This window comes from Theropithecus gelada, chromosome 8, assembly GCF_003255815.1.
Source record: "Theropithecus gelada isolate Dixy chromosome 8, Tgel_1.0, whole genome shotgun sequence".
Lineage (NCBI taxonomy): Eukaryota > Metazoa > Chordata > Mammalia > Primates > Cercopithecidae > Theropithecus > Theropithecus gelada.
In genome coordinates, this window is record NC_037676.1 from 103,869,629 (window position 1) to 103,893,571 (window position 23,943).

Here is a 23,943-nt window from a genome sequence, read left to right on the forward strand (position 1 = left end):
CTTTATGTTGGTCAGGCTAGTCTCGAACTCCTGACTTCAGGTGATCCTCCTGCCTTGGCTTCCCAAAGTGCTGGGATTACAGGTATGAGCCACAACACCCAGCCCCAGAAGAGCCAATTTTAAGAAAATATTCCTCGCAATGAGAGATGCCAGAAAGTCCCAGAAAGCACGTGCTGGATAAAAAACAGAAATAAACAAACAACCCAGGCATCAGAGAGGGGGCAAAAGATATATTTTCTCGCCATATTACTCAGAAGAATCCATAAATTAGTGAGAGGTGGCCCCAAAATTACACTGACCAGAGGGACTTGGCTAATAAAATCATTTTGCTGTCAACAATAATTTTCTATTAATGAGTTCTTATTTGTTTCTGCTCTCTCCTAGACTTCTTTAGTATAGATGAAAGTACTTTATTCTAGTCTGGCAAGAATTAATTTTCTACATCCTTTCCTTTATCTCTGTACCACCCAGGAGGTCTGAGATCTGAGAGATTTTATTTTACATAAGCCAAGCTACACCACTTCCTAAAGCCCCCAAAGGAATTCAGTGCTAAGGACGTCAATGAGCTCATGTTCTTTCTCAGTTTGGTGAAAATATTTGAATGATAAATTCTCATTATCTTATTTCTCCTTTAAGGTGCCCACAGAATGGTAAAAATATCCTCCCCACTCCTCAATCCTTCAAATTACCATGTTTGTCCTCCTCCTGCTTTTTTCTTTTTGTATTTTAAAACTAACTTTTTGGTAAAATTTTCAAACATATACAGAAGTACAGAGAATAGTGTAATAAAGCCCCCGAATACCCATCCCATTCTCCAGTTCAACAATGACACATTTTTGCCACTGCTTAATATCTGCTTGATATTGACCTTTTCTCTCTTTCCTTTCCTTTCTTTTTTTCAAATTGCAATAGTATTTAAAATAGATCCCTGTCATGTCATCATATTAGTTATCCTCTAACTACTTCTGTATGTCTAAAAAATAAAAATGAACATTTTATTACATAAGCTCAAAATCATTATCACGCCTAACTAAAATTAACAATACTTTTTTTTTTTTTTTTTTTTTAGACGGATTCTCACTCTGTCCCTCCCCCACCTCAGCCTCCTGAGTAGCTGAGACTACAGGTTCAAGCCACTGTGCCTGGCTAATTTTGTATTTTTAGTAGAGACAGGGTTTCACCATTTTGGCCAGGCTGGTCTTGAACTTCTGACCTCGGGTGATTCGCCCGCCTTGGGCTCCCAAAGTGCTGGGATTACAGGCGTGACCCACTGCGCCCGACAACAATACTTCCTAATATCACCCAATTCCCAGTCCATATTCAATTGCCTCAAAATTCTCATTGCCTGACAAATGCCTTTTTGGTTTGTTCAGGTCAGGATCCAAACAAGAGCTACTCGTCATACTTGATTTTTATGACTTTTAAATCTCTGTTAATCTAGAACGCTTCTCCCACCCTTCCTCCTTTTTTCATGCCTTTGACTTGTTGACAAATTTAGGTCAGTAGGATGTGCTGCATTCTGGTTTGTCTGATTGCTTCTTTTTGATGTTGTTTAAGTCATTCTTTGTGTTCCTGTATTTCCTAAGAGCTGAAAGTTAGATATGAAGGTTTGATTAGACCTAGAGTCAGGTTTTTTTTTTTTTTTTGAGACAGAGTTTCATTCTTGTTGTCCAGGCTGGAGTGCAATGGCATGATCTCGGCTCACCACAACCTCCACCTCCAGGTTCAAGTGATTCTCCTGCCTCGGCCTCCCAAGTAGCTGGAATTACAGGCATGCGCCACTACTTCCAGCTAATTTTTTGTATTTTTTAAGTAGAGACGGGGTTTCACCACGTTGGCCAGGCTGGTCTCGAACTCTTGGCCTCAGGTGATCCACCCGCCTCGGCCTCCCAAAGTGCTGGGATTACAGGCGTGAGGCACCGCTACAGGCCTCATTTTGTTTTTGTTTGTTTTTTTACAGTGAGACTGAGTACTTCAGGTTGCATGATACCAGAGGGCGCATGGCTTACTCGTGATCCTACTTTTAGTGAAGCAAGGATCCCATTGCGTTTCGTTGTGAAGTTTGCCAGCCCCCCGTCCCTTAATGACATTAGCATTCAATGATTATTGCCTGCATTGGTTATTTTATTAGGCATTGCCGAATGGTGATTTTTCTAATTCTATTATGTTGCGGGGGCGGGTTTGAACACACAGAAACTGCCTTGGCCCCAGTGAAGCCCAGAGTAATTTGAGTGGAGGAGAAAACCGAGTGCAAGTCCTAAAGACTGTTCCAGTGAACCTTTCCCTAAATCAAGATCACCTGGAGAATTCCAAGCGGGAACAGTACAGCATCAGCTTCCCTGAGAGCTCTGCCATCATCCCGGTGTCGGGAATCACAGTGGTGAAAGCTGAAGATTTCACACCAGTTTTCATGGCCCCACCTGTGCACTATCCCCGGGGAGATGGGGAAGAGCAACGAGTGGTTATCTTTGAACAGACTCAGTATGACGTGCCCTCGCTGGCCACCCATAGCGCCTATCTCAAGGACGACCAGCGCAGCACCCCGGACAGCACGTACAGCGAGAGCTTCAAGGACGCAGCCACAGAGGTGAGTCCCAGGCTCCATCGATGGCCGGAACTCAAACCCAGAGCCCCTAGCTAATTTTTTTTGCTATTTCCTTTCAAAGTGTGATAAATGCATTAAACAGTAAGTTTTAGTTTCAATTAGTTTTTTAAAAGATGTGTTTGTTGGTAGTCTGGCATTCTTTCTAAACAGGTGTTAATAAACCTATCTATGTGTTTGTGTGTGGAGGAATATTTCTATTTTTCTTGGTTCTTAGATGATGGATTTCTTTGTTTTCATTTTAGTCTTAAGATTAAATATTTGTGAGGAATTAAGAGATGTTTATTTGGAAACTTCTGCTTTGTAAAGTTTTCACCTTGATCTTTTCCAGTTTATAACCTTCCAAATGGTAGGTAGCTAAACGTAGGACTTGTCCATTCCTTTTTAAAATACAGCATAATTTTGGCCGGATGCGGTGGCTCATGCCTGTAATCCCGGCACTTTGGGAGGCTGAAGCGGGTAGATCGAGGCCAGGAGTTCAAGACCAGCCTGGCCAACATGGTGAAATCCTGTCTCTACTAAAAATACAAAAAAAAAAAAAAAAAAAAATTAACCAGATATGGTGGCAGGTGCCTGTAATCCCAAATACTTGGGAGGCTGAGGCAGGAGAATCACTCGAACCCGGGAGGCGGAGGTTGCAGTTAGCCGAGATCATGCCACTGCACTCCAGCCTGGGTGACAAGAGCGAAACTCCATCTCAAAACAAAGCAAAACAAGCCAATAAAGTTTTAAAAAACCTTGTCTGATGGAATACTCAAGAAGGAGAATTTGCATTATCAATAATTAAGTGTGTGTATGTGTGCGTTCTTTCTACCTTACAAATAGAGAATATGGATTCTTAGGAGCTCATAGGACTAACTTAGCTTGTTTGTTTTAAATTCAGAAGTTGTAAGTGCACAGTTGAGAATTTTGGTAATTGTATACAGTTGTGAAACCAACGTGAGAATCTAGGTATAGAAAGTTCCCTTGCCCTGAAAATTTCCTTGAACCTCTTTGCACTTGACGCCTTGCCTGCTCGCCTTGCATTTGGAGAGCATGGATCCGCCTACTGTCACTATAGTTTTGCCTTAGCTAAAATTTCATGTAAATGAAGTGATAGAGGATATTGTCTTCTATGTTGCCTTTTTTTTTGCTTAGCATATTTTTGAGATTCATTTATGTTGTTGCTTGTTTTTTGTTTGTTTTTGAGATGAAGTCTCACTGTGTCGCCCAGGCTGGAGTACAGTGGCGAGATCTTGGCTCACTGCAACTCTGCCTCCTTGGTTCAAGCGATTCTCCTGCCTCAGCCTCCCGAGTTGCTGGGATTACAGGCATGTGCCACCATGCCTGGCTAAATTTTGTGTGTGTGTGTGTGTGTGTGTGTGTGTGTGTGTGTGTGTGTTTAGTAGAGACAAGGTTTCACCATGTTACCAGGCTGGTCTTGAACTCCTGACCTCAGGTGATCCACCTGCTTCTGCCTCCCGAAGTGCTGGGATGGAGGTGAGCCACTGTGCCCAGCCTTGTTGCTTGTTTTAATAGTTGTTTTTTAAAATTGCTGAGTAGTAGTTCATAGTGAGTGTATATCACTATAGCTAGTCACTAGTTGATGGACATTTAGTTGCTTCCAGCTTTTGGCTATTATGAAAAATGCTGCTATAGACATTCCTGTTTATATTTTAAAGTGGACATATGCTTTCATTTCTCTCGGGTAAATACCTAGAGCTGGAATTGCTAGGCCTTGTGGCTCATGTATAGTTAACTTTATAAGGTACTATCCCTGTTTTCCACACACTTGCCAAAACTTGGTAACTTTAGATCTTTTAGTGGGTATGTAATAGTGTCTCATTGTGCTTTGAATTTGCATTTTTTTGAAATGTAGTGATGTTGAACATTATTTCATGTACTTATTTGGCCCTTCCTATAACTTCCTTTGTGAAGTGTCTGTTCAAATTATTTGTCCAATTTTTAAATTGAGTTTTCTTCCTTTTATTAAGTTGTAAGAGTTCTTTATATAATGTGAATATAGGCCCTTCGTTAGTCACATATTTTGCAGTTCACTAGCCTTTTTATTTTCTTAACTATATCTTTCCATGAGTGACAGTATTTAATCTGATTAAGTCTACTTTATTAATGTTGTCTTTTATAGTTTATACATTTGTTATATCATTTAAGAAATCTTTCCCTAATCCAATGTCACACACTTTTTTTGTTTTTCTGTTTTTCTGTAGATGTTTATTAGTTTTATGTCTTTCATGTAGGTTTCTGATTCATTTTGAAGTAATTTTTTTTTTCCTTTTTAAATGATTTTATTTTATGTGCAAATAATGAACAGATGTTGTACCTATAAATTCTACTTTCCAAATACAGGAGCTTTTTAAAAGAAAACCACATAATAACTTTAAAAAGGCACTAGGATTCCTCTGCTTCTAGATCATTACTGGGCTAGAAAAATAAAGTTTGTTCTATCAGAAATCACAAGTTAGAACTGAGCATTCTCCAAAGTGGAAATTCTAGAGTATAGTGTCATTCCAGCAAAGATTATTCAGTTCTCATCCCCAACATCCACAACTACCTATCAGAAGGGTTAAACCAGGTCAAAACAGTCCAGCATAATTAGGTTTAATCAAACAATGTCATTATGCTCTTCTAAGATGCAAATAAACCAAATAGGAAATACTAAAATCAAAATAACATTTGACACTGTCATACAAATTGTTAGTTCCTTGTTGTATCCCCCTTCTGTAACATTAATAAAGGGAATATTTTACTGCAAAGAATGTTTTATTTTATACATCACTAGCCATGAATTTTTGCCATTAGTTATTATACAAATGCTGCCTAGTGCCATTATCCAAATGGCATAACTATTTTACATCCACAATTCACTTCTATAGTTATAAGTAGAAGTTTCATGATTTACATAAGTACATCTATCAGTAAAAATTTAACACTGAGATGCAATCTAACATCCGTAATATCTGATGTTTTGTAGATGGAAATGTAGGAAAGATATGTTTTAATCACTTTTCATTTAAGTGACTTTATATAAAAAATAATAATTTAGCAGTTCCAAGTCTCCAAAGGGCATTTTCAAATGTACATAAAAGAAATGGTTACAGAGATTTCTAAGAGGCATCTTCCACGTCCACATCCTCTTGTAACTGCTGTACAATTTTCTCTCCCACTGCTTCCCTTTGCCTGCAAGGGGAGCTCGGATAAGATGGATGTTTTGCTTAACTTCTTTGACAGCCTGAACTTCATAGCTCTTTATTTTTCTTCAATCTGTTCATTATAAATTTAGCCTGGCGTTTCTGTTTGATTTCTTCAACTCTCTTCATTGCATCAATAGTTTTATTCCATAGCTCTCACTGGTATTTGATAGGTTCATTTTCACGTTTTTCAAATTCAAATGAATTATACACTGTAAGCTCTTTACCAGCTGCTTTCTGGAATGCTTTGGTTCACCTAACTTTGTGAGGATTGCACTTCTTTTTAAAGTTTTTATGGCATTTAGATTTGCAAAATCTGAACACCTTGCAATTATTGTGGATGAACATCATCCCATGGCCAGGGTAGATGGGTCCTGAACAAAAATAACACTTCTTAATATGCATGTTGAACCTGTGTGGGTCCCCACCAACCAAACACCAAGCTTGAGAGGTGATGTGATTTTCATATATGGTGTGAGGTAAGGATTGAGACCCTTTTGTCCATACTGATATCCAGCCATACTGGTTTCATTCCAGCACGCTTTGTTAAAAAGATGATCTTGTATTCATTGAATTGCCTTGGGATCTTGGTAAAACAGCAATTTATGATATAATTGTTGGTACCTTTTCCAAATTTTGACCTAGAATATGTAATGTGTATTTTTATTAGCTCAGATCAGCTTCTTCACTGTTTAGAAGCACTGCCTCTGCATTCAAGATGAGGGTCATTGGTTCCCTATTTTCCAGCCCACCTGAGCCAATAAAAGACAATGGCAGAAGGAGAGAATGTGTGGTTTTCCAATTTCCTAAAGAGGAGCAAGTGTAGTGGCAGCATGATAATATCTTTAACCTGCTGCCTATTTAATTTCCACTGGGGAAAAATGCAGCTACCTGAGCTTGAGATTTTATCTTTAAGTAATAATATTTTAAAATAATGAACATTTGATGGATACTCACTATGTGCTGGGCGTCATCCTAAGTGATATATAAGCCTCACAAAAGCCCTTTGTGGTAGGTACTATTATTGTCATCTCTATATTCTAAATGAGGAAACTGAGGATCAGAGAGCATAAGTATGCTCATGGTCATTTAGCAGTAAGTGGGAGAGATAGGACTCAACCTAAGCTATCTGGTTTCAGGACCTAAATCCTTAACCATATGACTACACACTCAGAGAAGACTGGGGCCTTCTAATTCTCAATAGTTCCATTGCTTAAGACAGTGATTCACCAAACTCTTTTAAAAAATATCTGACTGTCCTTGGTCCATCTCAGATTTTTTTTTTTTTTTTTATCTTTCAGGTAAGCAAAGAGTACAAAAGGTTGGTGAGCAGGGACTAGCTCTCTGCAAAGTTGCCGAGAGCAACTCTTCTATACTAGGTCATAGAAGTTGCACTAGCAGCCCTGCCACTCCTGGCACCAGTCATTTCTGAGTGCCTGCTATATTCTGTGGAATAAGGGAGTGACAAAAGTGACATATGATAAATTTCTTGTCCTTAAGAGGCTGTCGTATTTCTTGGGCTCTGGTAGCTTTATAATCAAACTTTCAATGCCCTTGAAATTTAAAAAATGGTCTTAAAATTACCTTTCTTAGCTTCCTGTATCATACTGCTTAAAATAGTTAATAAACTTTCTTTCTTTGTTTTTTTTAAACTGAGTGAAGGATCTTGTAGAGTCTTTGGTATTGCTGATTATTTGATTTGCTCTCAAGTAGTCAGGGGTGCTTCTGTAGAAAAGCAAATAACTGAAATTATCACTCCACGATCCCATGTGAGGTACATGCTTTTTCACCAAAAGATTGCCACTGATGTATTTTCTCACACAGTGTAGAAATATTCCATTAGTCACAGAATAGTGTATGGACGTGGTCCAATGTCAACGGAATCATCATGCTATTTGGGGGATGTGTTATCAGTTATGTTTGTATTGTAGATAAAGAGTCTTGTGAAAGGAAGCTATTGTATTTTGGGCTTTATTTTGAAGTAGATGAGAAAGTAAAGAAACATACCAGAAACTAAGTATAAAGACTATTCCCACTGATTTTGGTTGAGCTGCTTTCCTTGTCTTGGAAATCAGTGTTTACATGGCATATTGTATTTCAGCCTGATGTAAATTAAATTGAATGACCTACTATGATCGTTAGCTATTTCATTGCCAACTGGTTATAAGATTAAGTGATTTCAGAGTACTTTCACCAAGAAAATTTCATTAAGGAAAATTTGTCTAAACTCGTTTATTCTAGGCAAACTATTAAAATATCTAGAGCCCTTGTTGAATAATCAAATTTATTTTGCCATTTGATCCCAATTCTTCTGTGTGCATGTGCATGTGCATGTGTAGTGTAGCAGGGAAGGGAGTAGTTTGTTTTAACTCAGGCTGGGATTTTTGAAAAGACAGTGGTAGCATTAAAAGTGCTTTAGCCTGGGAGTGGTGGCTCATGCCTATAATCCCAGCACTTTGGGAGGCAGAGGCAGGAGGATCATTTGAGCCCATGAATTAAAGACTAGCCTGGAAAACATAGTGAGACCCTGTCTCTACAAAACTATGAAATAAATTAGCCAGATGTGGTGGCATGCACCTGTAGTCTGAGCTGCTTGGGAGGCTGAGATGGAAGGATTGCTTTAGTCCAGGAAGTTCAGGCTGCAGCGAGCTATGATCATGCCACTGCACTCCAGCTTGGGTGACAGAGCAAGGCCCTGTCTCAGAAAAAAAAAAAAAAAAAAGGTACTTTAATGGATGAATTTTAGCTAATTTGATCTATCTTTTATTCTACATCCTCTTTGTAATAACTTTTGGCAAGTACATGTTGATTTATACTGGGTATTAGGCACCGTGGTGATGTGGAAGCTTAGGGCAAAAGGCATGCCTAGTTTCTGCTAGAAGCTTACAATCTGTCTGTATGTGTGAAGGCAAATAATGCTAGATGCCATTTACTGAGTTCTACTCTGTGTCAGGGACCAAGGCTTACTCATTTTACATCTAATCCTTACTACTATCCTGCAAAGAAGGTGCATTATTTTTCCCATTTTACAAATGAAGAGACAGAGGTTCAGAGAGGTTAAGAAACAAACCGAAGATCATGCCATTAATAAGCAAAGAGTATAGTTGATAAATGTACAATGGAGTGGTAATTAAGACCAAAAATGTTTTAAGAAACATTTAAAAATTAAAAGATGGAAAGATTTTTATCAAAAATCATATAGATATGTAATCGTAATAAGAAATCAAAATGGAAGGAAGAATTTGTTTATTCTGTACTACAGTTTTCTATAAGTTAGTTAACAATAGTTTCTGGTTTAGGAACAAAGGAACACCAAGATCTCAGTGATTTAATACAATAAAATGTTATTTCTTGCTAATAAAAATACTGATGCATGTCTGTACAGCTCTCTTCCAATTAGTGACTCAGGAATCCAGGGGCCCTGTATCTTGTGACATTATCATCTCTATGTGTGGTTTCTAGTATCTCCCCAGCAGAGGAAGGGAGGCTGTGGAGATGGCATACTGACTAGTAAAGTCATACTTTACTGACTTTAGTCATATTGACTAGCTGACCTGAAAGCGGCGCAACTGCACCATCTCACATTTCATTGGCTAGAACTAGCCACATGATCAACCTAACTGCAAGAGTGCCAAGAAGTTTAATTCTCCCATTAGTCCTCCCATGTGCTTAAGAATTGAGAATTATTTATGAGTGAATATCAGACAGCTCTACTGTGTCTGATGTTCATAATTCAACTCCAGGCACATTATTTGTAGAATTAACATAGTTTGCAGAGCATCTTGAAATGAAAGCAAAGAATGACTATTTGTCATTATCTGGATAGATGTATGATCATTAATCCATTGATTTTATATTCATCTAGTCTGAAACTGGAAGTGATCCTGGATCTAAACCCTATCCAACTTGATTGATTGACAACTGGTAGTCCATTATCCCCCACACATTTAAAGGATAAAATCTCAAAGATGTTGATTCATCTACTAAATTGGAACATGGCTTCACTTCTGATTAATGCACAGTTTTATTATGTTTATCTTAAACATATGATGCAGTGGCTATGATAACACCAAATTTCTATCATTTTGTTAATGTGTTTTAACATCAAGCAAAATTTTAGAAAATCTCTGGCATACACATTTTATACCTTAGGAGGACTTAAATCTCTCTATATGTAGTCGAAGTTGATAAGACTAGATCACGCATTTTTTAGATTAACAGGGCATTTACCCACCTCATGCATAGAACATCTATGAACATCCCAGTTCTGTTAAAGCTGTTATTTAACTTTGCAGCACCATTTGACACTGTTGATCACTCTTCCCTCTTGCAAATGCTCTTGGCTTCATGTCCACAGCTTCAGTTATCATCTGTGTCCAAAAGACCTTCCAATTTTATTCTCCAGCCTGGTCCTCTCTTCTGAACTAATAATCTTTATTATATCTAACTGCCCATTTGATTTTTTTACTTATCCTGTCTAACTTATGATCCTCCCCCATGTTCCCCTTGTGCTCTCCACCTTCCTAAGTGGCACTGCCATCCTTCTGGTTGCTCAAGCTCTTCCTTCAGTTCATCTAATCCATTATCAATTCTATCAATTTTACATTCTTAACATCTCTGAAATTCATCCATTTGTCTCCACTGTACTTCACCATACAGGCCCAAGCTGTCACTATCTCTGGCCTCTAATACTGCCATTTCAGCTTTTGTACACTGTACCTGTGATAGTCTTTTCAATATGGAAATCTGATCATTCCACCCCCTCACTTAGATCCCACTGCTCTTAGGATTAAAGATCTAAATTTTTTTTTTTTTTTTGGAGATGGAGTATTACTTTGTTGCCCAGGCTGTACTGGTGCTATCTCAGCTCACTGCAACCTCCGCCACCCGGGTTCAAGCGATTCTCCTACCTCACCCTATGGAGTAGCTGGGACTACAGGTGTGGCACCACCATGCCCAGCTAATTTTTATATTTTTCGTAGAGACAGGGTTTTGCCTTGTTGGCCAGGCTGTTCTTGAACTCCTGACCTCAAGTGATCTGCCCACCTCGGCCTCCCAAAGTGCTGAGATTACAGGCATAAGCCACTGAGCCCAGTTAAAGATCTAAGTCTTTAACGGGTTTACGAGGCACTGCGGAGTCTGTGTCTCCAATGCTTCTCCCATCTTTTCTCATACAACTTTCCTCCTTCTATCCTCTGCTCTAGGCTCCAATAGGTTCTGTGAGCCTCACATGCCCCCTTCTGACTCAGGACCTATGTGTATGTTGGTCCATGGGCTAGAACTGAGCTGTATAATACCATAGCCACTAGCCATGTGTGATTATTAAAATGAAATAAAATTAAGAATTCAGTCCATCAGTCCCACTATGTTTTACATGTACATGCAGCTAGAGGCTACCATACTGGACAGTGAAAATATAGAACACTTCCATTGTTGTACAAGACCCTATTGGACAATACTGCCCTAGAGTATTCTTTACTACCTTTCTATACCCTTCCTTCTGTGTAACTTCCTTAGGGAAGCCCTTTTTTTTTTCTGTCACTCCAATTCCTGCTGGAGTCAGTTTTCTTTGTATCTAAATCCACCACCCCGGAGACGACCACAAACACATCCGTAGTCAAAGTTACACTTATTTAGCCTGCCTCAGCAGGAGACCCTTAACAGCATCTCAGTCAGGGAGAGTTGAAAGCTCTTCATAATGTTTGGTCATGTGCTGGATGAGTCCAAGGAGGGATTACAGAAGTGACAACCAGCTCTGAATTGGATACTGTCAAGATGTAGGGACACCCAGCAACTGGATATCTCATGATCATTGTTCAGAAGGAGGGAGCATTATTCACCTTGTTATTGTGTTATTATCTTCTGGGGCTCTGTTGGAAGCACTGCTTACCTCCTGTCGACCTTATCCATGTTTCTCTGGAAGCATTGCACTCTGTTAGGAACATTAAGGTTGACTGCCAGTGGTGCCAATTTTCGCTTTCTCATAGCAGTGAGTGTGATGAGCTTATATAGAACTGTTGCTCTTCTTCAGAATGCCTGCACACAGAATGTAGTTTTTAAAAATAAACAATTGTTTGATTAGTGTTTTTTCCTACTTGACCAGAAGCTTCATGAGAGCAGAGACATATTCTCCTTTTGTTCACCGCTGTATCTGTAGCACTGAGCACAGTGCCTGATATAAAGTAAATGTTCAGTAAATGTTTATTGAAAGAGTGAATGAATAAATGATGGGACCTAAAAAATTAGTGGCTAGTCAAAGACAAGAAATGGTTTAGCAATTTGTGATTTCCATACAGTTAAAGAAACATTGTCTTTTTGAGACATATTCTTACCAGATAGCTCGTTTCCACAACACAAGAGAAAGAACAGAATTCCAATATTTGAGATTTAAATATGTTTATGATTGCCTGATGTCCAAGGTCCTTTAAGAGTAATCTATCAAATATATATTATCATACCTTCTTTACTATCATTTTTCTGAGTTCAAATTTATAGATGCACTATATCAAGTCACAGTAAAATACTGTCTGACTGCCTTGGCTGTCTGACTGCCTTTTGGCATCCTACAAATTATATTAATAGGTCTCCAAACAACTGTGGAAACTTGATAACTGTATCCAGAACGACCTGAGCATTTTGGTTCTAATTCCTAATACTAATTCATTTATAGCCATATAACCCATCAATGTAATCAGGTCTCATCTAAAGGATGGTGATGTTTTCTAGGTACACTATCCATTTAATTCTTTTAAAATTATAAAGATAATGTAACAGAATTGAAGAAAAAATTCTCAGCTTAATGAAAAATAATATCTAGGCTTGTAACATGGTAACTACAGTAGTCACCACTACTATAACATGGAACTAGGAAAAACGTTTATTTTTTTCTTTTTTTATTTTATTTTATTTTTATTATTATTATACTTTAAGTTCTAGGGTACATGTGCATAACGTGCAGGTTTGTTACATATGTATACTTGTGCCATGTTGGTGTGCTGCACCCATCAACTCGTCAGCACCCATCAACTCGTCATTTACATCAGGTATAACTCCCAGTGCAATCCTTCCCCCTTCCCCCCTCCCCATGATAGGCCCCGGTGTGTGATGTTCCCCTTCCCGAGTCCAAGTGATCTCATTGTTCAGTTCCCACCTATGAGTGAGAACATGTGGTGTTTGGTTTTCTGTTCTTGCGATAGTTTGCTGAGAATGATGATTTCCAGCTGCATCCATGTCCCTACAAAGGACACAAACTCATCCTTTTTTATGGCTGCATAGTATTCCATGGTGTATATGTATGTTTAGTTTTTCACAGTTCTTATCCTCATGCATTCATGCATTGAAGTGGGATTCTGTATTTCAGCCAGCACGTAGTTGAATCTTTCTGAGTCTGAAGATTTGTAGTATCACACCTTCTCGCGCAATCTGGGGAATTAGAACCACAGAATTTACAAGTCCAATATGCTTTAGGAGGCTAGCCTATCCTCAGACTGCAGAAATCTATGGCATGGATGGTAATCCACTCTTGCCATGTATACTAATGCTGATTCACCATGGTTTTTATGGGTTACTGCATATTCCTTCAAGCAAAGACTTTGGAAATGCATCTGTGTCTCCAAGTCACTCCTTTAAATATTTTTTTCATCATATTACCTTCCTACTCCAAAATTTTCTAAATCCTGACCATATTAAATGTAAATACATTTTCCTAAATCAGTCTGTCCAGTACAACCTTCTGCAATGATGGAAAAATTTTTTAATACTATCCAACGTTAGTCACTAGCCAATGTGTGAATGTAGTACTTGAAATGTGGCTAGTTGACTGAGGAACCGAAAGTTTAAATGTATTTCAATCTAATCAACTTAAATTTAAATAGCACATGGAGCTAGGGGCTATCATATTGGGCACCAAGACCTAAATTTTCAAGTTCCTACTAAATAACCAAGCAAGGCCTGTGTCCTTGGTCTCATGTATGCACCACATTTGTACTCATCATTTTTGTCTTGACTCACGGTGGCTCTCTTTTGCTTGGGTTACTTTCTCTCAGTTCCTTCAGTTAATCCAGGCTATCTTTGGCTTCCAAGGGTCAGAGTGAAGCTCATCAGCTCTATGAAATCCCCCTATAATTTTGCTGATCTTCCTTTCCTGGCAATGCCCATTCTATGCTTTTCCAGTCAAGACACATGAATGAATGATGATTCAACATAGACTTTCATATGTAGTCATTTGCTGTATTTCAGTTTTTTTTTTTTTAACGTGAATGTATTCCATCCCCTCGACCAATTTTTATCTCTCTGAGGCCAGGACAGTGTCATATATAATTGTGTGTTTCTTCTGGCACCAAAGCAGATGGTGAAGCCCCAGAAAATTCCCATTGAATGCTTTGCTGATTACCTAATTGATTGCAAAAGAAACACAAATCTGTACCTTTGATTCTCTGTCGTGATTATTTAATCAGCCAACAAGTATTTGGGCAATGTTCATGGGATTCGTCTGGGTAAAGTTCGAAGGGAAGATCATCTTCTTGAATTCAAGGAGTAAGACTGGATAAGAAGAAGGATCATAAATATGTATGGAAACTATGATATAAGGTATGCTGAATTCCAGAGATGATGGTTAGGGGTTGTGAGGAAGTTTGGAAAATAGCTGTGATAACATTTCTCCTTTAGAAGGAAACTCTTGAAATGCTGGTCAAAGAATGTAAGTTTATTGCACAGAAATGAGAGACAAGAAGGTTATTTCTTAAGACGAGACACTTGAAAAATGGTCATAGTGAAAGAACAAGATATGTGGTCAATGAAATGCTTTTTCATCCATATTCTACAATATTCACTTCAGATCAAGAATTAGGGCTTTTGGTCATCTACTTTTGAAAAGGTTCTAAAACGTAGCAAAGCACATCCTATATGCACTGTACATACAATTGAACATCTTGAGACCCAAGCTTCTTTGTGTGTAATACTAAACTTAGTTTCCCCAGAAAACCTACTCTTACAATATTGTGATAATGAAGATCCTTAGAGAAGGACACTGAATAGGGTCAAACTATTACTTTATAATAGTATTTATACATGTACATAGTGCTCACTATGTACCAGGCTCTATTCTTAGTAACTTTATTTTTTTTTTTTTTAAAGAAAATAAGGTCTTAATAGGCACTCCAGCCTATTGCTCAGGCTGGACTCAAGTGACGTGATGGTAGCTCACTGCAGCCTTGAACTCTTGGCCTTAAGCGATGCTCCCGCCTCAACTTTCTGGGTAGCTGGGACTACAGGCATGAGCCACCACATACAGCTAATTTTATTTTATTTTATTTTTTGTCAAGACAGGTCTTGCTTTATTGTCCAGGCTGGTCTGAAACTCCTGGCTTCAAGCAATTCTCCTGCCTTAGCCTCCCAAAGTGCAGGATTACAGGCATGAGTCACCATGCCCAGCCTATTCTTAGTACTTTTTAAAACTTATTTAATTCTTCTATTTATTACAAATAGAAATTTTATAGATGAAGAAAATATAGCATTTGACTCATTTTATATAGGTAGCAGGTAAAAGAGCTAGAACTTGACCCTATACAATCTTGCTCCAGAAACTATGTTCTTAACCATTCTACTGTATTGCTTTTTGCTGTGCTATATAATCTCTGTGTAATTCATGTTCTGTTAATTCAGAATTTGTGACATTTGGAATAAGTGTTGGAAACAATAGCAAATGGCAGAGATGTATTATGTATTTGAGGAAACAGCTTCCAGTATCTCAAACACTATAGGAACACCTGTGAACACGTGAATAACATACAAAGCACAAATGTATTTTCTGTTGAGTGTAGCTCTAAGTGAGGAAGTGATAGGTGAGTTCTATGACTACATTTGCTGTAGTTGAAAACATAATATCAAATATATAGCTTTCTTTTCTAGTGAGAGAATAAAATAGTTGGGATACATTTATTATTATTATCATTTTTGCATAATGACTTACCTACTTGTTTTAATTCCGATGACTCATATTTTGCAGAAATTTCGGAGTGCTTCAGTTGGGGCTGAGGAGTACATGTATGATCAGACATCAAGGTGAGTTACCAGGAGATGCATCCTTAGAAACTGATTAACTGATAACCTTTTAAGTATACCTTCAAGTTATACCTTTAAACCTTTTTTCTTTGTAAACTTTTACAGAACAGTGTGATTTCCTTTGCCTCAGTGCTTTTTTCTTTATACAAAGGACTTCTATATCATTATTTCCAGTATTGACCAATTTTCTGGGGCCTACACCCCTTTTCTTCCTTCTGTTGGTTAGACATTCCTTCTTAGGTGTTCCTCTGAACCTCATACTCATATGCTTCCAGCCCAACAAGTGTAATATGAAGCTCTATCTTTTTTTCTTCTTTCCCTCCTCTTCCACTTGTTTCACACCTAGTGTTCTGCTTTTATTTCCTATTGTGGCTAATGATGTAGCCATTTTCCAAACCACCCCAGCTAGAGGTAAAGGATTTGGCTTCTTTCATGTTGGACTTTCTCAGCACTTGCCAAATGCTGAATTGTCTGTTCCACTTGTCATCTCTTTTCCAAATTATCCTTGTCAACTTTCTCCTGAGCTATTGCAATACATTGGATCTTCCTGCCAACACTTCTTTTTTGTTCCACTGTGCACATAGCCAGCTACCAGCTATCATGCACTCAGGTGCCTTCCATGTGCAGCAGTGTGAGTAGGATTGGGGATAAGATATAATCTCCCCTTACAAGAGGTCCATACACTTTTGGAGGAGACAAATGTGATGACAGACAAATTGAAAAACATTTGCTAAGAAATGAGTCCTGCTATGGAGATATATAAACAGAGTTAAATGGACCTATAGTCCTGCACATGTGTGTGGGAGTAGGAAGGTGTGTGGGGTTGAGGGCAAATATTCACAGGAAGTGGCATTTGAGCTGCATCTTGAAGGGTTAATAGCAGGTGTTTTCTAAGGAAAGAAGGAAGATTAAGAACATTCCAGGTAGAAGAGTCATGTTTGAAGACCTTGGTTATGCTCATGTCTGAAGACAGCAGAGAATGGCAGCTGGGCGTGGTGGCTCATGCCTGTAATCCAGCACTTTGGGAGGCTGAGGTGGGAGGATCACTTGAGCTCAGAAGTTCAAGACCAGCCTGGCCAACACAGTAAGACGCCATTACATTTAAAAAAATAAAAAGAGAGGGAGAAAGTGGCAAGAAATGAATTTATCTCCCCCATTTACAAAACTTACCAAATATTTCATCATTTCAGGCAGAATTGAACTCAAATTCCTTATGAAGGTCATCAGGGCCCTCTATGTTTTGGTCCCTCTTTACTTAAAATCCCATCTCCCACTATGTTTCTTGCCCCTTTGCTTTTATGCATATGGCCCTCTTCCATTCTCTTGGTTTCCTCTTAAAGTCCTCTGGTTCCAATCTCAGGCTCCCCACTCATCCTTCCCAGATCATCTTATTTAGAATTTGGAGTGTGTTGTGGAGATGGGGCAGGAAGCAGGAGGCAGGGAAGACTGGACTTGAAATTGCCTTCTAAAATGTGGGAATAAAAGTCTAATTTGCATGCTGTAAATCCAAAGCACCATGTCAGCAGCTGCTAGGCTAGTGGGAAGAGCAAGGACCTACCAGTGACTTGACCTAGTTTCTCTTTCCACTGCTGCCATGGTCCAGCAGAGTGAGCACGTCTCTTCGCCTCCCCTTAGCTGCGAAATGAGGAAGGTGGGCTGAATCTCAGGTTTTTATCCTGTGTTATGGGCAGGCTTGATGGACACAAATCCCTGAAATTATATTAAAAATCGTTTATGTTCATAAGTGCCTTTATCTGGGAAGGAAAGTTCACTGCTTTCTTCATGTTTTCAAAGCAGTCTGTGCCCTAGACAAGACGCAAGCTACTGGTCTAGTTGATTCCTAATATCCTGTCCGGGTCTAAAATGCTATGATTCAATGGCACTGTATTGAAATTGCTTTTTCAGACAAAATGACAATGGAATCAGTTCTGTTTTGAATGATTTATTTCCCAACTTCTTTTAAGACACATATTCCAGAATTTGCTTAGTTTATTAGCTTAAGCCTAAGATTTTTTTTATCATAAAAGAGGAATATTATTCTGCCCTTCAGATTTTTTTGTCATCATAAAAGTTCAAAAATAAACAAAACATTACAGAAATATTTAACATAGAAAGCAAGAACCCCCCATAATCCTGTCAGGAAACCATTTTCAGAGACAAAGTTTGAGTCGTCTTTGTGCCCAGCCTTCCAAAGACTTTGAAATAAAAGAGCTAAAAATATAAACTCAATGGAGAGTTTCTGATGATCTAGAAAATACGCAGTGTTTGTTAGTGGATTGTCACTGTGTGCTGTCCTGCAGTATGGCAGAAATAAATATTTCTGAATGAATGTGTTAAACAAAAAATGATTGTGGTTCATACCTGTTGTGTTATTTTAAATAATTGATATTCTCTTCGAAGTTGGGAAAAATTAGTGTTTTTCTTTTGTAAATTATATCATGTTTTTAAAAAAATATGAGGGACACTATTTAGAGCAGGGATCTGCACACTTTTTTTGTAATGAACTAGAGAGTAAGAATTTGAGGTTTAGCAGGCTATCATCTCTACCACAACGACTCAACTTTGCTGTTGTAGTATGAAAGCAGTCATAGACAATATGTAAACAAGTGAGTGCAGTTGTGTTCCAATAGACTTTATTTACAAAAACAGGCAGTGAGATGGATTTGGCCTATGGGCCATCATTTGCAAACCCCTGATTTTGAACAACCCTACCATGAGTTCTGCAGGCTTGAAAGCAAGAAGCAAAAGACAAAAAGTACTCCCTGTTATTAGGGAACTAGATTCTCAGGTGAATGTTTGAGTTTTGGATTTTCATGTTTTGAGATGCTTTATAGTAAGATACAGCTATCTGTAACACCTTTGTTAGACAACAAAACAAAACAAAAAAAGGTTAGGTATATACATGAATTGAACAAAATTATTTATTGCGTTGTTTTGTTGTTAGGGTAAAAATGGCAAATTCTATTCATTCTTAAGCTTCGAGCATTACCTAATTGCCAGCTAAGATCTACCAGGGGTTCTCCTGGTAGAGCGTTTTCTTGCACAATTGGCCAGGCACATCGTGGACTTTCTCCCCTTCCAAACCATCTGGTTTATGGGCCACTATTAGAAATGTTATATACGTTGTACTAGCAATGACCTTTGGTCTGGTCTCATCTCTTTTGCCATATGCTGTGTTTTGTCTCTAAAACAGTAAACATTGGTTAATATTGATGTGAAATGCTATTGATGTGAAATTGGTCAAAAAAGCAGAAACGTCCAAGTGAGTGAATCTGACCACTATTTATTTTCTTTCACAGTGGCACGTTTCAGTACACCCTGGAAGCCACCAAATCCCTCCGTCAGAAGCAGGGGGAGGGCCCCATGACCTACCTCAACAAGGGACAGTTCTATGCCATAACACTCAGTGAGACCGGAGACAACAAATGCTTCCGACACCCCATCAGCAAAGTCAGGGTAGGGGCCAAATTTCTCAGATAAAGTACAAAGGAATCCAATGAATGGAATGGCTACCTCACAGCCTTGTGGAATAGCATGGAAAAAAAGATAAAACCTTCAACATAAATAATTCTAGAACGAACGTCAGAGGGTTGGGGCAAGAGCACTTACCGGCTCGTAGTTTATCATTGTAATGAGTAACCAGTAAACCCCAGGGAAGGGACGTGGTTGGAACATGCTGTCTGACTGTATCCGAGGAATTTTCCCGCTTCACTCACTGCTTATGTGCTTCCTTGTTGTGGTTGTTTTCAATCAATTGGTCATAATTTTTCAAGTAAGTAGCTGTAAGTCAGAACCCCTCTGTGGGTGAGAAAGAGCTGTGTTCTATTCTATAAAGGAAAATGCAGTTCACTCTGAATCCCTGGGCCTGGTGGAACTCGGTTTCAAAGCCTTCTGCAGCCCAGTGCTTTCTCAGGGTTCCAGAGACGAGGTACCATCCCCACCAGGAGTCACTTGGGGGAATTTTCAGATTCATGAGTGTTCGTTCTACTTGTGGGAAATGCAACTGGCTCTCCCTTCTCTGGAAGCCTGCCAGCTTCTGGCGTACGTGCTACTGCCAAGAAGGGAGAGGCCCGGTAATCCTTCTCTACTGAAAAGGAAAATGATAGCACAGCTCTGAAAAGAGGTGGAAGGATTTTCCTGATCTGTTGTAAAATGATTTATGCTGTTGTGTCCATGGTGCCCAGCCCACCTTATTTTAGTCACAGCTCCCTCCTCCTAACCACTTCAGAACACTTAAGAAAGGAGCACATGGTGTGCCTACAGCGCCACAACTCAGGCACACCCCCCAGTGCAGGTGGGGCACAGGTTCCACACAAGGCTGAGCTCACTGCAGTGAGAAAGTTGTGTGCCCATCAGGAGAATTAGTAAGTTCTAACGCTGTGGTCAAGACTGCGGTGGAGAATATGCCATCATCATCATAATAGCAAGAGTCATAAAATAACAATTTATATTTATTATCTTCAAGCGCCAGGTACTGTATTAGGTACCATCTGTCTAGTAACTCATTGAAACTGACAACAACCCTATGAAAAAGGTACTATTGTTTTTATGATATTACAGATAAGGAAACTGGGTGATAAAGTTTCAGAAGCTAGTAACTGGCCAAGGTTACATAGCTAAAAGGCAAGGGAACCAGGATCCACCCTAGGCCATCAGACTCCTGAACCCAACTCTCTTTACCATGAGGTTGCGCTGTGTTAAGCAGCATGGAGGGCTGAAGGCAGGCAAATGTTAGCCTGGATATATTTCTCTCTGGATATATTTCCTATAAATTACATCCTCCCCCTCTCGTATATGAGCATCTGGTAAGACGACGCTGAATAAATTTGCTTTTTTTTTAAGCCTTATAAATTCCAAGTGTTAGTATAACTCGTATACACCCTCTTAACACCATTATCATCAACCTGGAAAAAATGGTGGGTGGTTAGTATTCTAAGGTCATGACAAGAGTTTGGAGTACAGGGACTTTCCCAAGAATTCTACTTTGCTGAAATCATGAAAATAATTTAATAAGGAAATTTTATTTCTTTATGTTCCATTTTGGCTGAAATGAAGAGTCCCCCCTTTTTTGTAAGGACTTCAACCTCCACCCTTGGAGACTAAGTTGGCACCTCAGAGTGGCTCTTTCTTACTCCCCAGCTCTGGGGCAAGAAGGAGAAATGTGTTTGTAACCTACCAGCATTTATTTCTGAGAACAGTGTTTCATTCCAAGTCAAAGCATGTAGGGCGTGGTAACAACAGTTTCAAACTGCTTTTTTCTTTATCATTGAAGAAATAAATTTCCATACCAAGAATATGCCATTATTTATGCTAATTTAGACACTTGCCAGAAAAAATATTACTTTAAATGTTATTGTTATTTTGAGACCGAAGTAAATACCAGGAAGCCACGCAGTAAGCTTTTACACATAAATGGAAAAGTTTGAGGCGTGGCAGAGGGTAGAATGAAAAGCTGGCTGAGCTCATAGTTGCACCAGCACAGAGAATGGTTTTCTTTGTTGTCATGTATCCAGTGCCTCTGAAGATCACACTGCTTGTGAATTTGAAACAATATGGATACATATTTCTACAAGGTTTTCCTAACAAACATCTGCTTTCTTGTGTAAAAATTGTTTACACATACTTTAGGCAAGAGCCAGATTTCGAAGTGACAGCCAGCCATCAGCATGTATTTACTGTCTATTATTCGTCAAGTGCCAGGGTGAATGGCAGACACTGTTTCTGTCCTTGCTAAGTTTGATGTTAATTGGGAAGACATTGCCATTGGCTGAATAATTGTAAATAAGTAAATGACTACTAATGTGTAAACTGCTACAAAGGAGAAGGTTGTTTTGGTTTTGGTTTTGGAGACAGGGTCTTGCTCTGTCACCCAGGCTAGAGTACAGTGGCATGATCACTACTCATTGAAGCCTCATGGATCCTCCTGTCTCAGCCTCCCAAGTAGCTGGGACTTCAGATGTGCACCACCATGCCTGGCTTTTTATTTTATTTTGTTTTGTTTTATTTTATTTTATTGCAGAGACAGGGTCTCACTATATTCCCCAGACTGGTCTTGAATTTCTGGACTCAAGAGATCTTCCCACCTCAGTTTCCCAAAATGTTGGGATTACAGGCATGAGTTACCCAGCCCCGCCCTAAGAAGTTCTTAAGGAATGAAAGTCCATGAAATATTTTTCTGGAACAGTAGGAAGGTGCCTAAGAAGTGTTTTGGATGTGCAGTGAGAGGAGGAGTATTCCTGATACTGTAATTAAAGGGTTTTATTTGGAAGAGGGTTGTTTTTGGTACTGTTTCCTTTTCATAAGTGACGGTGAATTAATGTGTATTTAGTTTAATGAGGCTGTTTATAATTTAGAACTGAAAAGAGTTTTGAATTCTTATTTCTGCAAGATATAATTAGTTTCTCAAGCTCATTTTTAAAGTACATTCACATTAGATTTAAATAGATATCATAGTTGCTCTTGTGTTTTTCGGTGTATGAAATATCTGTAGTTTAGATCTATGTTCACCAGTATGAATTTGTCTTTTAGCATTTTCCTCATTTCCTTGGTATTTTTCTCATTAATTTTGATATTCCAGCCTGAGGCACTTCATTAGCCCACAAACAGATGTTTGCTTCTTTACAAATGGCATCACATTTTATGTTTAAGGAGTAGAAATTTCAAAAGAATGCTTGTTTCCAATGCAAGAAAAAAAAATTTGGGTGGGTTTCTGCTGACCTCACAAAATAATACGTTTGCTGATAATTGGTTGATCTGGTTGTTTATAACCTCCTGGTAAAACTGATGTAGGACTCTTTTTATTTCCTTCATGCTGTTCTTATTTTTCAATCATTTTTTGAGTAGGTCCATTTTATAACAAAACAGACATACAACCAAGCTTGTCTGGGCTTTTCTAAAGCAAGAAAAGCAACATGACACAAAAATACCTCTGGTAGAACTTCCAGAACTGGAGACTGAGGCAACAGAGGCACTGAACAAAAAGTAAGCTCCACGATTCTCCCCTCTGCAGAGTGTGGTGATGGTGGTCTTCAGTGAAGACAAAAACAGAGATGAACAGCTCAAATACTGGAAATACTGGCACTCTCGGCAGCATACGGCAAAGCAGAGGGTCCTTGACATTGGTAAGTTGACCTTGACTTCCCTGTATAATCCTTGATAAACTGACATGTTGTCTCGATGCCAAGGGGAGCCCGGCGCAGTAATCACAGCTGGAGCCACAGAGCTCTTGTGATGTGCCAGGCACGAGTCTACGTCAGGACATTTAGTGCAGATCAGACTGAGTAACCAAAATCAGGCTAAGGCGAGAGCAAAGCATTTTCTATTCTATGAAAGTCAACTGTGTCTCATAAAATCATAGTCATATATTTAGATTTGCAATGACCATTTCAATTCCTAAGACGTGTTTTCATGGCCTCTCCATTTGAACCTAATAGGCAGTCAGCAGGTCAGATGAACTCTTATCCCTGTGACATAAATAAACTCAAGCTCATGTGACCCTAAAGGCATTTGGCAAAGGTCACGTGACTACACAGTGAGTTTCTAGTTCCCTGTCCAGTGTTTTTTCCATTTCAACACACGCCTAGTGTATGCAATGCTAGGTGGTCAGGCAAGTGAACCGTTTAAAGAAGAAGTGAATCTGCCAGGAGTCTGTATACCCCTAAACATGAGGTCTGTTCTGTACAGACCAGCAGCCTCCTGGATGGCACATCACTCGGGGTTCAGTCTGGAAGGCAACACCCATGCCCAGTAATTCACTGGGCATGAGTCCATTGCCAAGGTTGGAGAGGCTGAAGGCACAATGAGACAACTCAGCTATTACCTGCAGGGCTGGAGAATCAAAGGGAGGAGGAGGTGGGTGTTGGAGGAGCCACCCAGCAGGAGCTGGGACCACAGAGAGAGCTGCTTTCCAATGGGAGATGAAAGCACAGCAGAATCACTGCCAGAGACATTCTCAATGCCAAGAAGGAGGAGAAGAACTGTCCTGGCTTCTTTCTGCCTCCTGATCTCTTGCCAGTGCCTCCCATTGGCAGAATTTAACTCAGAGTCAGAGGGCACATTAACCCGGAAAGTGCAGTTTGCAGAATCAACCTC

At 39.2% G+C, this 23,943-nt stretch overlaps 1 protein-coding gene and 1 pseudogene across 2 annotated transcripts in view; one reads left to right on the forward strand and one right to left on the reverse strand.

Annotated features, from left to right (window-relative positions):
- Positions 1-23,943, forward strand: part of GRHL2 (grainyhead like transcription factor 2) — a 184,209-nt gene that overhangs the window by 66,615 nt on the left and 93,651 nt on the right. For both annotated transcript variants that reach the window (XM_025393836.1, XM_025393834.1), the window contains exons 4-7: positions 2,194-2,587; positions 15,797-15,852; positions 19,152-19,308; positions 22,862-22,973. In XM_025393836.1, coding sequence (XP_025249621.1) covers positions 2,194-2,587; positions 15,797-15,852; positions 19,152-19,308; positions 22,862-22,973 — 719 coding nt within the window. The remainder of the gene's footprint in view (positions 1-2,193; positions 2,588-15,796; positions 15,853-19,151; positions 19,309-22,861; positions 22,974-23,943) is intronic.
- On the reverse strand, positions 5,707-6,195 carry LOC112629951 (annotated as a pseudogene).